The sequence below is a fragment of the Centroberyx gerrardi genome, chromosome 7 (genome assembly GCF_048128805.1).
Source record: "Centroberyx gerrardi isolate f3 chromosome 7, fCenGer3.hap1.cur.20231027, whole genome shotgun sequence".
NCBI lineage: Eukaryota > Metazoa > Chordata > Actinopteri > Beryciformes > Berycidae > Centroberyx > Centroberyx gerrardi.
In genome coordinates, this window is record NC_136003.1 from 13,058,135 (window position 1) to 13,078,118 (window position 19,984).

Here is a 19,984-nt window from a genome sequence, read left to right on the forward strand (position 1 = left end):
TGGTATGGTGGATGGGAGCAAACTGAAGGTCCACAGATATGTAAACAGATCAAGTAGGATATTACTTAGAGGTGGAGCCACGGAACACTGCGGGATGTCGTCATACTTACGTACAGTACGTACGAGTTGTTTTCCCTATATCCTGCTGCTGACTCTAGTTCATTGTGTTTTTCCGTCGAGGCAGACCTTCGCGGTTTAGAAGGGCAGGGAGTGGGACCAATCCAGGCTAGGGTGTATTTTTTATATTTCGTTTAAAGTTTAGCATTATTGGAGCAGCATAATGACGGATAAAATGGATATGTCTCTAGACGACATTATCAAACAGAACAGGCAGCAGAGAGGTGGAGGCCGTGGTGGAAGAGGCCGTGGCCGCGGAGGCTCAGGCGGGGGCCGAGGAGGTGGTGTTGGGCGTCTTGGAGGCACCGGGGGAGGATTTGGAGGCCGAGGCGGCGGATCCGGCCCCATGAGGAGCCGACAGAACCTGAGCCGCGGTAGAGGCAGACCGACGCCTTACAGCAGGGTATGAGAAAGTTAGAGGAATGAGCAGAAAAAGGAAAAACCCGTGGCAACCTGAAAATGCCTGGGTGACATCCTTCTAATCTTCAATAGGCTTGCTAGCTACCCTCTAGCTAGCCAGCTAGTCAAATATATGGCTAACCGTCGAGTTTTCCTCAAAGAGGAGAGCTCTCTAATTTGCGGTTAAGCATTAATGGAAGTTGTATACATAGTGTGTCCTTTCTCCCAACCCATATGTGTTGCACCATTTTTGAAGAAGAGGCTGTTGGAGTGAGCTAGTGCGCTAGCCATGTTGGCTAACTAGCTAAAGTTGGATCGTCTGTTTTAATCTTCAAGGCCTTGGCAGCGCCATTTTGAATCCAGCATCCACAAACCATCAAATTAGTGGTAGTCATCGGTCAATAGCAGTGCTTTCCACCCAGTGTTGAAATGATGGCGAAAGGAAACCACCTCATCGACAAATACATCTGCAAGTGAAGATTTTTCCATCACTTTTGGGAGCGTAGTTCTGATCCATCGCGTGCTGTCCCGGTGCTGTGGCTTGGCGGCCTTTGTTTGGGAGTGGCTGGCGGGTTTACACAACAATGCCATCTCGGTGGCTTTCAACCAGTGTGGCTATTATTTGTGGATGGAGCAGTGGACTTTAACCCCCCGATAGTGTTCTTTTAAGGCATACCTTCACTCTTAAGTGTGAATGAGTAACTAGACACCCAAGCCCCAATCAAAATGGCGTGGGTTCAAAATGGACGCTCAGATAACCACCATTGCATAGAATGGATAGTTGGCCTTTCTAGTTGCATTTCTGCTCCATCCCAATCTCATGGACACTTCTTCCATGCAAGCCTTTTCATGGCTTGTAAAGAACTCTTGGGCGGGCCAGGAACCTCGCGCAACGCCGGAGGCACCGCTGCTTCAGAGAGCGACCTGTGTACCTGAGGATCATTTCCCCTCGAGATGGCCGTCTGGAGAGCCTTGGTGGAGGCGCAGATGGCAAGAGAACAGTGGGCAATATTGGTAGCTAGCCGGGGTGGGCTGAGATGTTTAGGGTTTAGTATAGAGATTGTGGGGATTTTGCGGGCAATAACAAGTAAATGTGGATCAGCTGTGTACAGTGGCTTTAAAGTCAATATTAAATGGCTATATCAAGTCTCAGCAGATGTCACTAAGCTTAACCACCTTAAATGTTTTAATTACATTTTAAATTATGTATAGCGCAAAACACAATTCAAACCCCTTGACAAAAGTTTGTGCTGGAATAGTTTTTAGTTGCTTGTCCCGTGTGTTCAATTTCCTTTTCTGTCTGAACTGATTTACTTGCCTGTAGTGATGGGGTGGGCAGGGAACTTTGGGGACCTTCATGGGGGAGCTGAGCACCCTGGCCCTGTTGGAAGTGGAGCCCCTGCTTGCCCCAACACCCAGCCGTGTGGACTCTGTGATTGACAGAGGCAGGGGATCCTGAAGTCAGCAGGTGCGTTCTCTTTCATCTGTTGCAGCCTAAGCAGCTTCCGGATAAGTGGCAGCATGACATGTTCGACAATGGCTTCAATGCCAGCGCCGGGGGCGGCGGCGGAGCTGGTGTGGAAACTGGAGGGAAGCTCCTTGTCTCCAATCTCGACTTTGGTGTCTCAGACGCAGACATTCAGGTACTTGTTGTGCAACTTGACCAATTCATATCACCATGTGTTTGCAGTGACCTGAGATGAGCATGTTGCCATTGGGCTGGCAGTGGAGAGGTTGCAGCAAAGTGAGACGGCTCATCGTTTTCTTATTTTTCAGGAACTTTTTGCCGAATTTGGGACTCTGAAGAAGGCTGCAGTTCATTACGACCGGTCTGGAAGGAGTTTGGGCACCGCAGATGTCCACTTCGAAAGGAGAGCAGATGCTCTCAAGGCCATGAAACAGTATAATGGTATCCCACTTGATGGTATGTCCAAAGCTTAATTTTGACACATCTGCTTGCTTTGAACCCTCCTCCCCAAATTTGTGGGTTAATGACAACGATTTATCTTTTCAGGACGCCCCATGAACATACAGCTCGTCACCTCACAGATCGACACACAAAGGCGACCTATGCAGGGGTAAGTGAGTGCAGCCGTCTTGAACTTCACACACAGTTGTTGTTAATGTCGTGGACAGAAAGTGTGATGGCCACTTTTGTTCCAGCCTGAACAGAGGCGGTGGAGGCATGAACAGAAATCGCGTGAGTGGCTTCGGAGGCATGCAGAGAGGACGCGGGGGCCGCGGGGCGGGCGGAGCCAGAGGCCGGGGGCGAGGTGGTGGCGGCGGCCGCGGGGCGGGCAGCAAGCAGCAGCTCTCTGCAGAGGAGCTAGATGCCCAGTTAGACGCCTACAATGCCAGGGTAAGTTCAGCAGTCAATAGCACATTACCTGTTATCAATTAAGCTTTTAATGTTGGCAGCCGTCTGATTTCGATGTCTTTGTTTTGTCTCCTCAGATGGACACCAGCTAAGAACCGAAGCCAGTCTTCCTGGTTGTCTTCCCCTCCTGTCTGCACAGAAGGGCAGTTGCAGTTGTTACAGAATTGAAATGTGCAGGATATTTTACACTTGGATGTCTTCTAATGTGATTGAAATTCATGTACCAATCTCTTCTTTTAAATTCTCCGAAGTGTTTTTTACCAGTATTTTTTTTTTTTTTTCTTTTTGAGGAAAAATGGTTTTGACTGTAGGTTGACAGGAATTGGGTTTTCCCTGTTGTCTATTCCTTTTCCCTGTAGTTCAGTGTAATAAAACCTGCAGTGCATATTAACCATATGATGTCTCTTCCTATTTGTCATTTATATGTTGTGTACAGTAGTTGAGGGGCAAATGTACTGATGGGATCTTAAGCAGTGAGTCTATGGGTAAGGATTATGGTTTGACCTATGGGTTTTGGGGAAAAAAAAACTGAAGGTGCTGATAATTCAAATATTCATAGGTGTGTGGAGTCCAATAGAATTGTCTTATTGAAACCAATTCATGTTAAGTGCTTCCCATAGAAACCGGTGTAATATTGATCAGTTACACAAATGTATAATGAAAAAAAATCCATAATATTGGAGGTGGACATATCAATCTAATCCTGTTTAGGACCCAAGATGGTTGCAGTAATGTTACTGATGGGTCTCTATGATGAGTTTAATAAACTCATTACCTGGATGAGACCAATTTCACTCAAGTTGGGTCTTGGGCTGAAAGTTGTGACATTAATCTCTTGAACTAGGTCCTTTATCATCAGCTACTCCATTGGAGCTGTTGAATGCATAGTAGACTAGTTGTAGGCCTTTAGGTGTAATTTTGGGTAAGTGTGTGGGTGGCAGGGTATTGCTGAAAAATAGGGTGATTTGTCAGCCTACACATAAAGGAGAGAAAGACAGCACCTGATTGTTAATGAAATGTATTAACGAATTACCTCTGAGTGAGTTGTACATAAGTTAGAAGCTATTATTGGTTAAAGACGGAAATATCCTGAGCTCACTGGCTATTAAATAGTTGAGTAGTGCCATAGACAATAGCGCTACACATTATGTAGAAGAAAATGTAGTACCCCAGTTTGACCACTAGATGTCCTCCTAGTCTGTAACAAGACTATTCAACTAAGTTTGAACATCCAATAGTTGGAAATGTTTTTGTTCTAAATACTTGCGCACAACATAAATCAATCAACGGATTCACTGCATACCTCCTTCGCTGTCTCAGTAGTGAATAATGCACTTCTGTTGTCGCTCATAGGCTGCAACAGAAGCACCTGAGTGAGGATTTTAGATAGGAGAGAGTGCTAAAACTTTGACTAAGCAATGATTTTAAAACGTGTAGATCACAGCTCATGCTAATGTGAGGGTCAACGGCAATGTGAGCACCTGTAGTCCACCATGTCTGGACTGCGCCCCCGTGCCCACGAGTGTCGTACGCGTCATTTTTCCCGGAAGCGTGTTGTGACTTTACGGAACCCCAACCAACCCAACTCAAGTTATGTGAAGTTACTAATACCTCAAACGAACGCAGTTTCCGGTTGAGGAATTGTTTTTTCAAAATTAAAGCGTGAATCACATTTTTATCTTGTGGAGTTAATGTGGCTGTGACTCGTTTGCAATTAATGTTATGTAGGCCACAATTACATTTTGGTGACCTGAGTAGTGGAGCCCTTTGACCCCGTTTGACCTGGTAAAAGCTTTAAATTCACTTGCTTTGTACTCTATCAATACCCCTGGATAGCAGGATGTGACATTTGCTTTGAATCCTTTCCATTTTAAATCTACATTGGCCGTGCAATATAAGTTCACACAAAATATGGTTCAAGAATAACAATTTTGACATTGTGAGAACACTTTAATTCTTCTATTTTTTTTCCTGAATTAGGTAATACCTTCACTTAATTTGCTTTGAATTGTGCTTTTGTATCTTTTTTTGGCCTGAACAGTCCAAGAAGTGCAATTTCAGCCATATATGGTAGCATTTACAATCTAATGGGTTTCATCGATCATATCAACTAAATAAAAATATTTTGTCGGTCATCACTCATTGCTCCATTTGTCCCCAGAAATCTGATTGATGGAAGTGGGTTTGGATGTTTTGCTGCCAAATGATATTAAATGAAACATGTATTAACATAAGTATGTATTAAAAGATGAAAATACCAATCTATCATCATATAAGAACAATTTGCGTGGTAATAAGGGTAAGTATCTCTTCTAGTACTTGAAATTTCCCATTCACCTCATGTAAATAGCCATATAAACACTTTTATTTTGAAAGCAGTGGACAGGAAGTTGGCTCCGCTATTCTTGGTAGCTTCACTCAGATTTCGCTGCCGCTTCACTCCCTCTCACCGCCATTCAGAGGCGCATATCCCAGCACCAGCAGTAACGGTAAGAGATGATAAAACAGTTCATAAACTCTTCAAATAATACTTTTTGATTGGATAGCATACATCTCAGAGCTATTACGGCTTCGTAGGACAGTTTGGTGGACAAATTGCAATAGTTGAGAAGGTAGATATGAACTAACCTTGCCACCTAGGCGTGCATCCGTTTTATAAAAGGTGCCACAGCAACTTGTTAGAAAACCGACGAACAACTTCCAACAGCGATGGTTGTTGTATCTTTTAGACTATCTTTATTGTATTGCGGTAGTGGTTGAATTGGTGTATCAAACTATTCACCTAACGTGTACTAGCCTGTTAGTAGTTGCAAAGTTATGAAGTGTATAGCAGCTATCGTTAGCCGTTAACTACCGGGAGTTGATCTCCGTGATCTGTGCTGCCAGTCTTGACCGTCAGGTAATGTCAAGGCATCCGCGGAATTGATTAAGTATTGCTTATTTAAATCCACACAGTACCTGTATGTGTTGACCTATGGATCAAAATCAACAGTTCGGCAGTTATACCAACTTCAGTAAATGTATGACTAGAGTCTGTCATGTGGGATAAGACATTTTTCTGTCACTTCCTGGATCTCAACGGTCTGTTCGAGATTTGAAATGTTCTGTAACGGTAGACCGGATGGCTCCGACCGAATCTCAGACAAATCCACTCTTTTCAACATTTGAAGTAGAGACAGGTCTGCACTGAGATCAAAGATGCTTGATGTGACAGTCACTTTTACTTAGCCTCTGTCTGATATATATGCGCTTGGATGAATAGTTGAGAAATGTTTCAGTAACAGTTCACCCGAACTGTCTGCGAAGCCTCCCTTTGCTTCCTGTGTGTGATGAATGACCTGGAGGATCTTTCTTCCCCCTTCGGAAAATAGACAAATTTAAGGAAGTACTTTTTTTTCTTTTTTTTTTATCATGGTCTCTACATTTGCTCCAGCATTTCAAGATGCGTAGCTATGAAATGCAGCTTTGCAACAGGAGCCATGTGTCTCATTTTGCAGTTTCTATCTCTGTGATTTGAGCTGATTGATCTAGAGTGGGCTGTCTCAGGAAGGAAGTATGCTAGGTCTACAAATCACCCAGGTTTTATGGTGTTATTGTAGCCATTCAGCCGACAGAGTGCATTGGTACAATAAATTCAAATTCCTCAATCATCTTTGCCAACATTACAAGCAGCCAATAGTGAGGAGTGGAAGGGTCAAAGCCACAGACTATAAAATGTTACACATATTGGTGTGTAGTTAGAATGCCCAATTAAAGAAATAAGAGCCAAGCAGAAAAGGCATTATTTTTATTTTTTTTTAAAGAAGACAGGAGCTAAGATTTGAAGTGAAGGTATGATTGCAAGGATGGAGGCGAATGAGATTTACAGCAGAGAGGGGGACATGAAATGTTTATTTCCAAAATAGATGCGTGGAGACTTTTAATGAAGAATCTCAGTACTTTACCACTGACAATACACAGGAGTACGGATAACTCCTTTTCTGTGCGAGCCAACCATATCTGTCTCTGGCTCGGTCTGTTTTGTTGACCTCTCCAAGCCTGCCATGGAGCGGCCCCCTTCTGTTTTAGCTCAGGCTCATGGGGGAATAGCTACAGGGAGGGTAGCCAGCCGCCCCACACACAGACCAGTGTTGGCTAGTAATGATTAGCCTTTCTTTGCTGTTCCTTCACATTGTGCAGTCCTCCTCAGCCGGAACAACAGTCGCCCCTCGGGGAACGGCGGCCTTCTTAAGCGCCTCCTCTTACAGATATTTTGGTAGTCCTTAGCTATGAGGTTTAAAATAAGCATGTGCTTTCATTTTTGCCAGCGATTTTTAGGCCTAAAGCTCGGGTGCTGGACCTTTGAATTCACATGTAACCTGCTCATACCGGCCGTTGTATGCTATATCAGTTTGGTGGCATCATTGAACGGAACCATTATACAGCTGTAATCCTGCATTGCCCAGTGTCCACCACCTCTACCGGGGCTGTTGCCAGGGGAGGCAGACAGAATCTGGGCATGTCACTGAAGCCCGCACAGAGCAGGGGAAGAAGCCCTGACCTTTCAGCTGGCACCTTGGCTCTCCCATTCACTCCCGGCTTCCTGCTGCTACACACAGGGATTTCTCACCAGCTATTTTTAATGCTTCCTATTTGTTCTGCTCTTTCCTGGGATAGAATCGTGTTTTGTTTCTTTTTTCTCTTGGAGCCGCCTTTCTCTCTCTCTCTCTCTCTCTCTCTGTCTCCCTGTCTCTATATCCCTCTCTTACTCCAGTTTTCTCTCATTTATTACTTTACTTTTTCTGTTTAGTTCGTCTCTATACTCCCTTCCCTATTTCTGTGGGGTTTGAGTTCCTCTGCATTGCATCAGCTCTGCACAGGAGTTCCTGGTGCAACACTTCCTCAAAGCACTGGTATGTGTTAATGCTGCGTCCTCAGCTTACTTGGACCCAGCATGGGTCTGTCTGCTGATATTACATCAAGCCAGTGTTGTCCCTTTAATTTATAGAAAGTTAATATCCCTGAAACTTGATCAGGTTGAAAAAGCCTCACAGGTAAAGTCAAGAGGATGACCTGAGCTTCAACATGGCAGTTTATGGTTTTAGCGCTCTAAAGGATATGAGTCATCAAGCTCTCACTAGAAGAAGGAAGCTTGCAGTCATCTCTAGACAGAGAAGCAGGTCTAATGGCGGCCTGCTACTGCAGAGCACTCTTGAACTCAGCTAGTAGTGCTCAGATTAAAACGTATTTGAAAATGTTCAAGGTATCACATTCAGTCATCTATGTTCCTTTTCTGTTAAAGGATAAGTTATGCAATTTTGGACCTATAGGCTATATAATTTGTCTCTTACACACCTGTAGTACTTGGACCCGCAGACAATGGGATCCTGAGTCTGCTGTTGGTTGAAACGGCGAGTTGAGAGTAAACAGAAACGTTGCAAAGTACATAAATTAAAATTTTGCTCTGATTTCATGACACAATTCTGCATTACGCACACTTTCACTAATCAGGAAATCACAGAACTATTTGAAGTACTGAATGAAGAAAAATCGGCTACTGGAGCTGCTTGGCAGTTTGGATTCAAGTCGGATGATATTGGAAAGCTAGCTGATTTGGATGAAGTTGTATACAAGCTTTGCATGAAAAATATTTTGTAAAGGATGGAGATACAATCAAATGCAGAGCGTTTTCTGTAGATGTACAGGGTTGCACCAAATTATTTCTGAGTTGGTACATTTGCTGGGTTGGTACATTGCCAGGGAATGTACTAACCCAATTTCCACACATCTTAAGCCAGACAATTCATATCGCCCAGCTCTATAAGCAACATCACAAGGACACATCAAAGAGGGAATCCAGTGGAGAAAAGGGACAAATGCAAAGGTTCAGGCACTCTCACTGAGTGTTGCATGAGAGAGACCGACAGAGACCAGAGAGGATCAAAGCAGCCATAGATCTGTGAGTGACATCTCAGTAGGGAGGTGAAGCCAAGAGCTAAATGGCGCTTCACAACGGTTGCCAATTCAGTCAGGGTTTTAAGCAAAGCAACATTACTCTAATCCGCATGTCCCATTGTCGCTGAGTTAATATGTGCTACGTTCCTAGTAACAGTGGCTCAGGGTGTTAATCAGGAGTTGTGAGACTTACAGTTCACCATTTCACAGTTAAGGTGACTCAGGTGACGCAACTCGCCCCCTGGTGGCCATATTGGAGGTCCATAAGTTAGTTCGCTAAGTTAGTTTGCTGAATAGTTAACTGAGCTGAGACTAATCAAGCTACAGCCCAGAGTGCTGTGGAGCAGGGATGAGGTTAAAGTCCAAAATGCGAAATAGTTTACTGTGTCACAAAATCTACCATATGAGACCTTTCACTTTTAGCTATAATTTTATTGTATGTTCACAAACATGAAATTGTATCTTTTCAGGTATCTCTCTTGTAGCCCGGTTGTTATATATTTATCAATTATTTGCACGATAAGTTCTCCAATGGACATCCAAGATGGCGCCAGCTTGGTTACTTGAGATTTCTGATGCAAGTACAAAGCCTCTATTAATCATCATCTTTTTCTACTCCTCCCGGCTGCTGCCATATTCCATTGTCTGTGTTATGGGAAAAATATGATCCATTTCCTTGCTGGATTGTGAGCTGTGTAGCTGCTGAGGAGGGCTACTGGCCAAGGTTTGCAGTATTGGATGACAACGTAACACATAAACTAGGCTACTTGTTGCTATTGCTTGACCTTGTGCCGCATTGTTTTTTGTTCCTCCCTATGTATTCCTCCCTGTGAGAGCCTGACCTGTAGCCTACAGTGTATGACCAACAGCACAAGACAGAGGTCAGATGAGAGAATGTAGGTCTACAGCTATGTATCTATGTGGATTTATGAGTTTAAGACAGATTCAACATGTTATGCAGATGGGTTGTCTCTTTTACAAACTGTCCTTAAGGAGCAGTCCCCCTGTTCACCACCTGTCCAACCCCCTCCACTCCAAGAAGGTATGTCTCAGGAGGCTTCCCAGGTCCTCGCTGAACTTGACAATGAATAATCTTTAAACATCAAAGACACTAATGACTTTTGTCAAGAGTATCCTCTTGATATGTCACCTATCACATTTCCAAACACTTTCCTCTGCTGTCCCCAGACGCCTCATTAGTCATAATCCCACCTTCCATAATCTTACTGCTCTAGCGGTGTTGCTAAGGAACAGGCCTAATCTCAAATCTCAGCTGCTCCCAAGCCTAGTGTGTTGGTAAAGCTGTGCTGCTGAGCCCTAACAAACGAGCAGATTATCCTCCCGTAGGAGCTAGTTATATGCAACACTGTGCAGGTAAAGGTTAGGAGACAGAGGTTGAGAGGTTCAACAGAAGGTCCAGTGTTGTCATGATCTCATGGCCTCGGTGTTGTCCTCCTGACAGTCATCAGGAGCAAACAATGGCTAGGCCTATTTCTATCAGTTTAGTATGTGGTGAGTTAGTCGCAGCCTGTGTTTGTGCAGAGTCAGCCAGAGAAAGAATGTATTATTATGAAGGTGGTAATGTTGATATTGTTAAAACTAATCTATTTTATTGAGCCCACGGGCCTTTAATTTACCTGATCAGCAATTTCATGCTTGGTTAAGATGGCATTTCTGAGTGATGTGGCAATGTGCAGACAATGAATATGCCACATATAAACAGCTTGTACTTAAATTGCTATTGCACAGTCAAGTTCACCATTGGTCGTGTTGATAAGCGTGATGACGTCGTCAGTGGAAGATTGGTGCAGGGAAGCTGCACTGGTCATACGCTAAGCAGTGGATATAGCTAGCCTAGACCATCATACAAACATTGTGTTAGTTCTTTTAGCTACATTCAAGATTGCTTCATGAAATCTATTGTAGTTTTGCAACCTGGCAATCACAATCATCATTGAAACGATTTTTGCATTTTTTTTTTATAGTAATGTAGCTCATCATCCAAGTTCTCATGAAGTTACTATTATCCACTCTGTCCCCAAGTCCTATCTTTTTGTACTTGATGTAGCTGAAATGTAGCATAAGCCTACTAGATGCTCCATCTCCACCAGCTGTAGCCGTATTAGTTTGCCTGTTTGTATGTAAGCAGCAGCACAGAATCACGGCACTCTTCCCAAAGTAAATGTCCCTCTTATATGTCACAGTGCCGCTCTGTCACTCCACCTCATCGACAGTTCGGCATGCCACAGTCCTTTCCACACTGCACCTTAGGATGGGAGAGGGCTCGTACCACAAGGACCAGAATAGAGAAAGAAAGAATATTTAGTAGACACTGGAAGAATGATATGAGGGCATGTTTGTGTTATCTAGTCCTGTTTTCCCCTCTCACTCCAGCGGGGAGCCCCTCACTCGTTCTCTCCGACCAGAGACATTCACTCACAGCTGACCTGCCAAAACACACTATTGGCAGAAAAGGAATTTCTGCTTTTATGGGAGTGCGGAGGCCCCGTTTGGAAAAATGGTGCTGTGCTCTCAGTTCCTGCCTGGCTAATGGCCAACTGTATATGCAAGGCACAGTACAACAGAGAAAAGGGTTGGACAGAGTGACAAACCAGTTTGTGTGTAGTTTGTTGAAGCAGAAGGCAAGGGACTTGTGGGTTGAGAGATGCCTTGAATTTCTGTTTGCAGTGGTGTGATTTACTGTGGTGTTGCGATGATTGCTGATAGTGTGTTGAGTTGTGATTTACAGTGAGTTGTGATAGTGGGATAGTAACATCTGTGTTCAATATCTGAAGCCTCCCTTACAATGTATCAGCAGTTATCAGTCTATTTCTCCCATCTAGGAGTAGGCCTTTGCATTTGTCGGTTATGTTAACCTTTACCTAAAACATTTATCTTCTACAGTGCTGCTCAGCTTGCCTAGCCTGTTTTATGGTGACATATATCGCTCATGTTAACATTGATTTGCACTACTAAGATATTTGTAGCTAACAAATATAAAGGGATTATAAGTAGATTTTTATGAGGAAACAATTGTTGTGCCATGTTGAGCCTAACTCTGACCATATAGGCCTACATAGTGTGTGACGTAGCCTTGCCCTCGCTTGTCATACCTATGTTATAGGCTTCCAGTCTCATTGTTGTGTATGTGGTTTCCTGTGCACAGATGTGATCACGTCGTCCACAGTCTAGCTTTGTTCTGCTGTGTTCCTGTAAAGCTCTGTCTTGGTTCTTCAACAAAAGTGAAGTTAGGGCAGTTTGACGGTGTGACTGGGTTGGGTTCACTTAAAATCAGGAAATAGATTTCCTTCGAAATTCACATGTTGAAAACATTTGGGATGAGCGGTTTGAGAGCCTAGTTGCCTATTAATTGAGAGAAATGTTCTATCATTGGCAAAATAATTTCATACTGTATTTCCATTTTGAATTGAATAAATTAAAATTTAACTCATCCCATAAATGCTGTTTTATTTCCTGATTATTCTCACCACTAGTATCACTTCTCCTTTTAAAGACATTTATGACTCCTATTGATTTTTGATGTAAGCCAGACTAACAACACTTGTATTGACAAGCACAAAATAATTATTTTAGGTAGCTCAACTGCAATGAAGACTTCAGAGAGCGTTTAGCTTACAGTGTTGCAGTGTGTAGTTTACATAAGGAGAAGTCACTCTGCAGGCAGAACAAGAAGAGGGAGAAAGGCAGACGGAGAGCGGACCACACAGAGCCAGTGTAATGAGAGCGCAGCCATCCAGCTGCCTCTTGGCTTTTGCAGGTGTTCATCAGCTTTATATGGGCTCTTCCCATGCACGTGTGTACCAGATGTTATTTATAAATGCCTGTTTTTCCACAGTATTTTATGAGAACAATTCATGATTAAGTTTTGTAACCCTCCTCTCAGTCCGTCTGTGTTCTCAGACATTGAGGAAGATGATCGCCTAATGTCATCCTGTCTGTTTCCTGCGTAGCATCAGCTTCCTCAGTCCTAATCGGTAGTGACTGGTAATACAGTGCAGCTGGGTGCAGATAGCCACATTAGCACAGCTGTTTTCCTGTTGGCCTAAAACTGAAGCCTGACAGCAGTCCCTGGTGGTGCAGAAACAATAGAGGTAGGGAGGAAGGAGAGACGGAGAAGGAGAGTAAAGTTTGGAGCTCAGATAATTATCTGCAGTTAGACCCTCCTCCACGGCTCACTCTCACAGTTCACATGCATGGTGTTGCCCCATTTTGTCTGTCTCTGCTGTGTGGCCTCCATAGAAACTGTCTCCAAAGCCTAGACTAGACTGTGAGAGCCAGCATATCATGTCTCTATTGGTGTGTATGTCTGTGCGTGTGTGTGTGTGTGTGTGTGTTAGCATACACTGAGGGATTGAGACTGCCAGAGCCCCAGGTCAAAGTTCATTGAGGTTTCCCTCTGGATAAGTAGCCTATGTAAATCCATAATAATCATCAAGCAGCTGGACGTCTAATAACCAGGTGCTGCCCTGCACCATAGATCAGATTTAATTAAAGCACAGTAAAGAACATAATGGGAAGTGATTTGTTGTGTGGACTTCTGCCATCTTTCAATCCTTACTAATCACTCCTCTTTATTTCTCTCCCCTTTACCCCTTTCATTCCCTTATTTATCTTCCATTTCTCGCTCCCGTTTCCCGTCTTTCTCTTACTCTCTTTGGCCTCTTCCTCACTGTGAGCAGCAGACCATGGCAGAGCAGGATCCTACTCCAGAGCAGCTGGCAGCCATTGCAGCAGCCAACGACGAGAGCGAAGGTGGGGTCAACTACAAAGCCCCTGCCCAGAAGAGCTTACAGGAGATCCAGGAGCTGGACAAGGATGACGAGAGCCTGCGCAAGTACAAGGAGGCCCTACTGGGCAGTACTGATGTGGTCGCAGGTTAGTAATTAGTGGTATGGATGGAGCCACACACCCCCCACATACACATGAAGTAACGCTTGAGATATTTTAGAACAATTGTGTATGTCTGTCTCATTGTCTCTCATTTAAATCTGCGCATATATCCTCAGCCATTCACTATCCACACTTACAGATATGCACACAATCACACATTATCTTTTAATTTCTTTCACCAATACGCTGATCTGTTACAAAACCGTAGGCTTACTTTTATCTCTCCTCTACTTGTTTTACTCTTCCAGCACACAGTAGGCATTTTATATTATGACTTTGAAAGTGCAGTGTGTGTATGTGTACCAAGGTGGGAAATTAATGCCAGCCATTAGCCAAATGCTTGTAAATTTTGTGGTAAAGTTTCTGTGGCTGCCAAGATTCTCTGCTCTGCCAGCCACTTTGGCAGGTAAACAACAATCACTTGGACGTCCAGTTCTCTTCAACATGTAGATGATTGAACCTGCCACTGTAACTGGTGGACAAACAAGTTAGACCAGGTTTCCTGTGTAGGTCTTGAAAGGTTTGGAAAGTACACTAAAAGCGTGGAAAAGTTTGGGAAAAAAATTCAGTTCCAAAATACATATGACCACACATTTTATGTAGTTGTTGCATCCAGTGTCATAATAATTGCTTTTGTGTAGAATAATCTTCAGTAATAGGGTGATATGGCCTTGTGGACAGTCATATTATCCAATCACTATCATTATACATCATATTGAACACAATCGTTAAATGGAGCCAAGAAATGAAAGTCTGGAAAAAGTATAGGATTTTGAAAGATAAAATCTACTAGGAACCCTGTTGAGCATCATCAGACTGGCTGTGTTGGCTTGTGCTCTAGCAACCTAGTCATGCCTCCTCAGACAGACACCATAGCCCCCGGGCATCTGCCTTTGTTGATGGCAGGTCAGAGCCTGACACCCACATCAAACTGTGTGGGAGCTAGAAAAGAGGTCAAGCCACTGCCAGGGGGTTTTGTTAGAGCTGTGCTATCAAGACTCATGGCAGTCCACTCATTTCCCACAGAGATCTGTAGACTGGACTGTCTGTTGTCAGATGGCTTTGATGTTGTGGACTTGATGCTTTGGGTTGCATACATATTTTTCCTGCAAAACATAACCACAAGTCATTGAGATGTTTTCTTAAAGGAGAGTGGGCAGTCCACTCACCTTTATTGTTTTTGTATAGTCTTATTCAAACAGTGGGGAAGACAACAGAAGAGAAAGCTTCAATGGGATTTAATCCTAGAAGTGTGGGTACAACTGTCACTCCAAAGGCGAGGAACTGAATGTTTAACATTTTCTTGCCGACAGTGATATATTTACAGCCACCAAAATATATACACTTCATTGTGTAATAACCCAAAAGGTGTGTTGATGGTAGAAGAGGAATGTCTTTTTTTGTACTTAGACATTTATCACTGGAATTAAAAGCTTCAAGGGATAATGATAAAAAGCACATGCATTGATTCAATCAGGCTAAGCGCGTGTTATTGCAAACCATCAGTCAGTGATTTTCTTACACATACAACGCAAAAAGTCCAACCACCTCAGTCCAGCTTCGCAGAGTAATCAAGTTGCAGCCTCCATGTAAACCTACTGTATGTTCATCAAACCGCTTTATAATTGATCAGTGAGTTTTATGATCCACCATTTGGGGGGGGGGGGAGTGACACTGAAATTAGAGTTATTTTTAAAGCATACTTGGATATGGCTGGTGTTTTTTAATGCATTCCTTATCGTCAACAAATCCTATGAAAATAAGAAAATCAGCAATGAGTCTTGTCCATGTAGCCAATGCCCAATAAGTAACAGTTTTTCAAATTGGATCCTCTATACTTATGTGCTACTGAATGCTGAACTTATGGTAATGATTTTTCCCCCATAAAATGGATCTAGTGTTTTGTAAATCAACCCTTCAATTATGTCCTATGCCCTTTTTTGTGTCTCATTAGATCCTACCATTGCCAACGTCCAGGTGACGCGACTGACCCTGATGTGCGAGACAGCACCCAACGCCCTGACCCTTGACCTGCTGGGTGAGTAGAGCAGCATGGTAGTTGCACTGGTATTTAGCAGGCATGTTTCTCTCCAGCATCCGAAAATGAACCTGTGGGTCTGTCTGAGCTTGGACTCCGGACAAAACTGAAAGGCTAGAGCAGATTTTAGTGTAAAAAGAGACCTTTGATAGTTGGCACCTGTAATATTTTCCACATGAATGCATGGGAGTGAAAGCCCTCATATAAGGGCTTGTCTTTTTCGGTACAGCAGACTTACTAGAGGAATGACCTCATAGCAACATTAATTATGAACAGTAATCACTCTCATCTCTGTTTGCAAATATAGACCAAATGACCCGCTGGGTCGTTAGTTGGCCAATTAGTAATGACATGATTCCTGTGTAAGGTGGTTAATGAGGCATTTCCTTGTGAGGCACTCCTGCCCTCCCACGGTCCTCATTCTGAACTACAGCCAGGGAAACAGGCAGAGAGCAGTAGAGTTGTGCTCACCACCTGGTGGCCAGTTTCTTTACTACAGGGTACTGGAAAAAATGAAAATACCATCTGTCTTTGAAAATGTAATTTCTCTCACATTGGTGAAGCTAAACTATAAAATCATTATTTGTTTTTTTTCTTTTTATGTAGACTAGGTAAAAATGTTTGGAAATTTTTCCAAATTGAGCCCAGGTTGCATCTCCCAGCAGTCCTCACACTTGCTTGACTTGCCTTTTCCCGCTCTATTACTTTGCCCTGCCAGGAGACCTGGAGTCCTATAAGAAGCAGTCGTTTGTGCTGAAGGAAGGAGTGGAGTACAAGATAAAGATCAGCTTCAAGGTGCGAGAGCCTGGTCTTTGTCAGAGCCATGACTCCTCTGTTTGTGTATCTCAGGCTGTTGTAGACATGGAGATGTTATTCCAGCTGCAATGATCAATCTTTGTTATGGGAAACTGTTTTCAACAGGATGTGACGTGTGTTGTCTTTTGCAGGTCAACAAGGAAATCGTTTCGGGCCTGAAGTACATCCAGCAAACATCCAGGAAAGGAGTGAGGAGTAAGGCTGGCTTAATATTGCATCGTCTCTTCTGTCTTGTCTACTTGCCTCCTCTCTGGCGTTTTTTGCATGTGACTGTCATATAATAGCAACTGCCAATGCGTTAATAATTCCATGCCTTGGATTTAAAATTACCCTGGCTCTCCCAGGCCCCAAGTGGGTCTTCTTTCCTGTTGAATGGTAATAACTGCAGGTATGTTTAGGTTTGTGGAGGAGTTGTTTACTTTCGCCATGGTCAATGAATGTCTAGTTAATGTTTCTCTACTGGCCTAAATATTTAGCACATGTCTTCAGTAACAAGCGGTAAAATATGAGGCAGCCTTTCTTCTGTTGTGAAATCTGCACTTTTGCTAAATCTGGATGTGTGCTACATCTTTTAGGAGCTGTGATCTACCAGATTATATTCTTACACTCTCCTTCTCTCATGTGTAGTTGACAAGTCGGATTACATGGTGGGCAGCTATGGGCCCAGACCAACCCAGGAGTACGAGTTCCTCACCCCTCTGGAGGAGGCACCCAAAGGCATGATGGCCCGCGGCACCTACAACATCAAGTCCAAGTTCACCGACGACGACAAGAACAACCTTCTCTCCTGGGAGTGGAACCTCACCATCAAGAAAGACTGGAAAGACTGATTTCCCCCTCGCCATCCACCGTCAACTTCCCCCTCTTCTTTGTCCCTCTTTCTTTCTCTTACCACCATTCCATTATTTCTGTTTGGATCGACTTCTTGATTATGTATTCATTGTTAAAGTGACTAAGGTTTTGCTCTCTCCGTCCATCTACCCCACTGTTAGTTAGTCTTACCTTTTTTTTTTATTCCAATCACTTCGTCATTCCCTTCATCCCTCCTCCCAACACACTCCTTCTCTTCTGTTCCACCCCAATGAGTTTTAAACCTTGAAAATATATGTATGGAGAAAGCAAACACTGTGCACAATCAAGATTTTGTGATTATGGTTTGTTTGTATATAAAAGAAAAAAATAGTAAGGAAAAAATATTATCTGTTAACTGCTCTTGCGATGTTATAGGTGATCAGCTATGTGAACTCCTCTGCCCTCTTCCCCTTTCATTTCTTCCACACTTGTTCCTCCCTTTTCATTTCTTCTTATTTTTCAGGTTGTTTTATATGACTACCATGATCTGCCTTGGAATGCATTGTAAAGGGAGTAGGGGACATTGCTGTATGTGCATGGCGGCTGTAAGGCCATTGAGCAATCATTGCTGGAAACGGCTCTTTGACTCAGCCCTCCTAAAGCCTTTGAGTAGATTATTTGTACCAGAGTCTGTGTAATTTGTTTGGAATTCAGGCCATCTCCATTACAAATGGTTTAACACCCTATAAAGTCTGCTGAGAGAATAGGGGGACCAAATGTATACTAATTACCTCCGGCCCATATGAGGCAGTGTAACCGCTTGCTGTAGCTGCGGCTGTCCCTCTCTTTATCAGGGTGTCCTGGCAGTTCTTTTAGCAGCCATGTGGCCTTAAAGAAAACCCTTATACGTGATTAAGAAATAGACAAACCTTAGTAGAGCCATTTGCCTTCAGAATATATATTTGCCAGTCCATCATGTGAGCCTGCTCTAACAATGCCGGTGGTGCACGGACAGAGTATCGGGGCTAAGCACTTGTAATGCCTTTTTATTTCAGGTTGGATGGCATGTGAAAGCCATTGCATGTAGATACCAGCCATATCAACCCTCTTTACCACCTTCTCCTTCCCTTCCACTCTTGTAAATGTCCGGTGATCTGTTAAAGGAACCGTTTTTTAAATCCATTAATTCATTTATATTTGTTAGGAATGTCATTGGCCCAGATCATACTTTATGGCTTTCTAATATCCACTGTCATCTCTCTGCACACTGAAGCCATATTTCCAGGGCCGTGCGTTTCTCTTTTGTGGGAAGCGAGGTATTTAGCACAAGGACTGTTAAACAGCTCACCTCGTATCACTCGACTACATTACCAATACTGACGGTGCCTAGTCTCTGACTCCAGTCTCTTACAACCACATGCTGCTCTCTGTAGACCTCTGCTGACATGGGGGCACTTTGGTTATGTGTGCTCAACATCCGGAAGGTGAAAAGTTGTCTGTAAGATCAATAATTGACCTTTGACTCAGTACATAGACTAGTGAGACTGTTTTCATTTGGCCCCATCTATGCAGACCCAGAGTTTCCAATTAGACAATTATCCTGATACATAATAATGTTTTTGTACACTCCATAATGTGTGATGTATCTGTGATCTATTTGGTTCCACGGCTTCATTCAGATCTCATGTTTCATGGACTTGTTTTTCTCTATGGGTTGGGTTTGATTTGATGTGTGCTACCTAGAGATTAGTGCTCACCGCTGTCTACATTAAAGTGTTCAGACTGGCCTGCATGTCCCTTTATTATATTCTGACTCATGTGTACTACAGGTATAATAACCAAATAAAAGCTTAATTGGTTAGACATAACTAATTAAGAAATATTGGGTTGATAATATGTTCCCAAATATTCAAGCTACTTTGCATGGTTGTGAGGCCCTGGGAGCTTTAAACAATCACTTTTGATCCATTAAACGTAGCAGACCACACGGTCAAGACGTTGCATATTTTAATTGAACAGAAAACATTTTAAATGAAATCACATGTACAATTAAGTTATCAACTTTGACATGGAGATAGCACAGTGTAGAATTAATGGAGTATGATGTCACTTACAAAACGATCAAAACAACTGAAATCCCTGCAATAGAGAAATATGGAAGCTGAAGCTCCCTTAGGTAATAATGCATGCTGTAAAAAAAAAAATATATATAATACACCTCTGTGTCCACAGGGCTTCTGCATTGTATTCAGGTGTCAGTGCCATCAACAAATAAGTTACAGTAACCCATTTAAATAAAACAAAAAAATCCATCTAAGTCAAACATAATCAACATTTCTGTGCAGTGCATTTTGGCAACGAAACAGCTGACTTATGAAGGCATGGCACCCATCCAGAAATATCAATATATACACACACACACACTCAATCTAAATGTTTGAAGAGCTTTTCTGTTACTTCTTTAAACATCGCAAGCTGAATTTCCTTTATTCAAGGTCAGAAGTTTGTACTGCTTTTGTTTGTACTGCTGCTACCTGCTGTTGAAGATCAATTTAGTGTTTTTTTAATAGATTGATACATGCATCATGCCCACTTTCATT

At 43.0% G+C, this 19,984-nt stretch overlaps 2 protein-coding genes across 2 annotated transcripts; both read left to right on the top strand.

Moving 5' to 3' along the window:
- The first annotated feature begins 154 nt into the window (after window positions 1-154).
- On the top strand, window positions 155-3,289 carry alyref (Aly/REF export factor). The gene is made up of 6 exons (XM_071911921.2): window positions 155-520; window positions 2,010-2,159; window positions 2,293-2,440; window positions 2,531-2,594; window positions 2,680-2,875; window positions 2,971-3,289. The coding sequence occupies exons 1-6, from the start codon at window positions 281-283 to the stop codon at window positions 2,983-2,985; spliced, it is 813 nt and encodes a 270-aa protein (XP_071768022.1). The 5' UTR covers window positions 155-280; the 3' UTR covers window positions 2,986-3,289.
- Window positions 3,290-5,327: 2,038 nt separating this feature from the next.
- Window positions 5,328-19,171, top strand: arhgdia (Rho GDP dissociation inhibitor (GDI) alpha). Its single transcript, XM_071911908.2, has 6 exons — window positions 5,328-5,382; window positions 13,528-13,723; window positions 15,693-15,776; window positions 16,495-16,571; window positions 16,724-16,787; window positions 17,220-19,171. Exons 2-6 carry the CDS (start codon window positions 13,534-13,536, stop codon window positions 17,420-17,422), a joined length of 618 nt encoding a protein of 205 aa, XP_071768009.1. The 5' UTR covers window positions 5,328-5,382; window positions 13,528-13,533; the 3' UTR covers window positions 17,423-19,171.
- The last annotated feature ends 813 nt before the right edge of the window (window positions 19,172-19,984 follow it).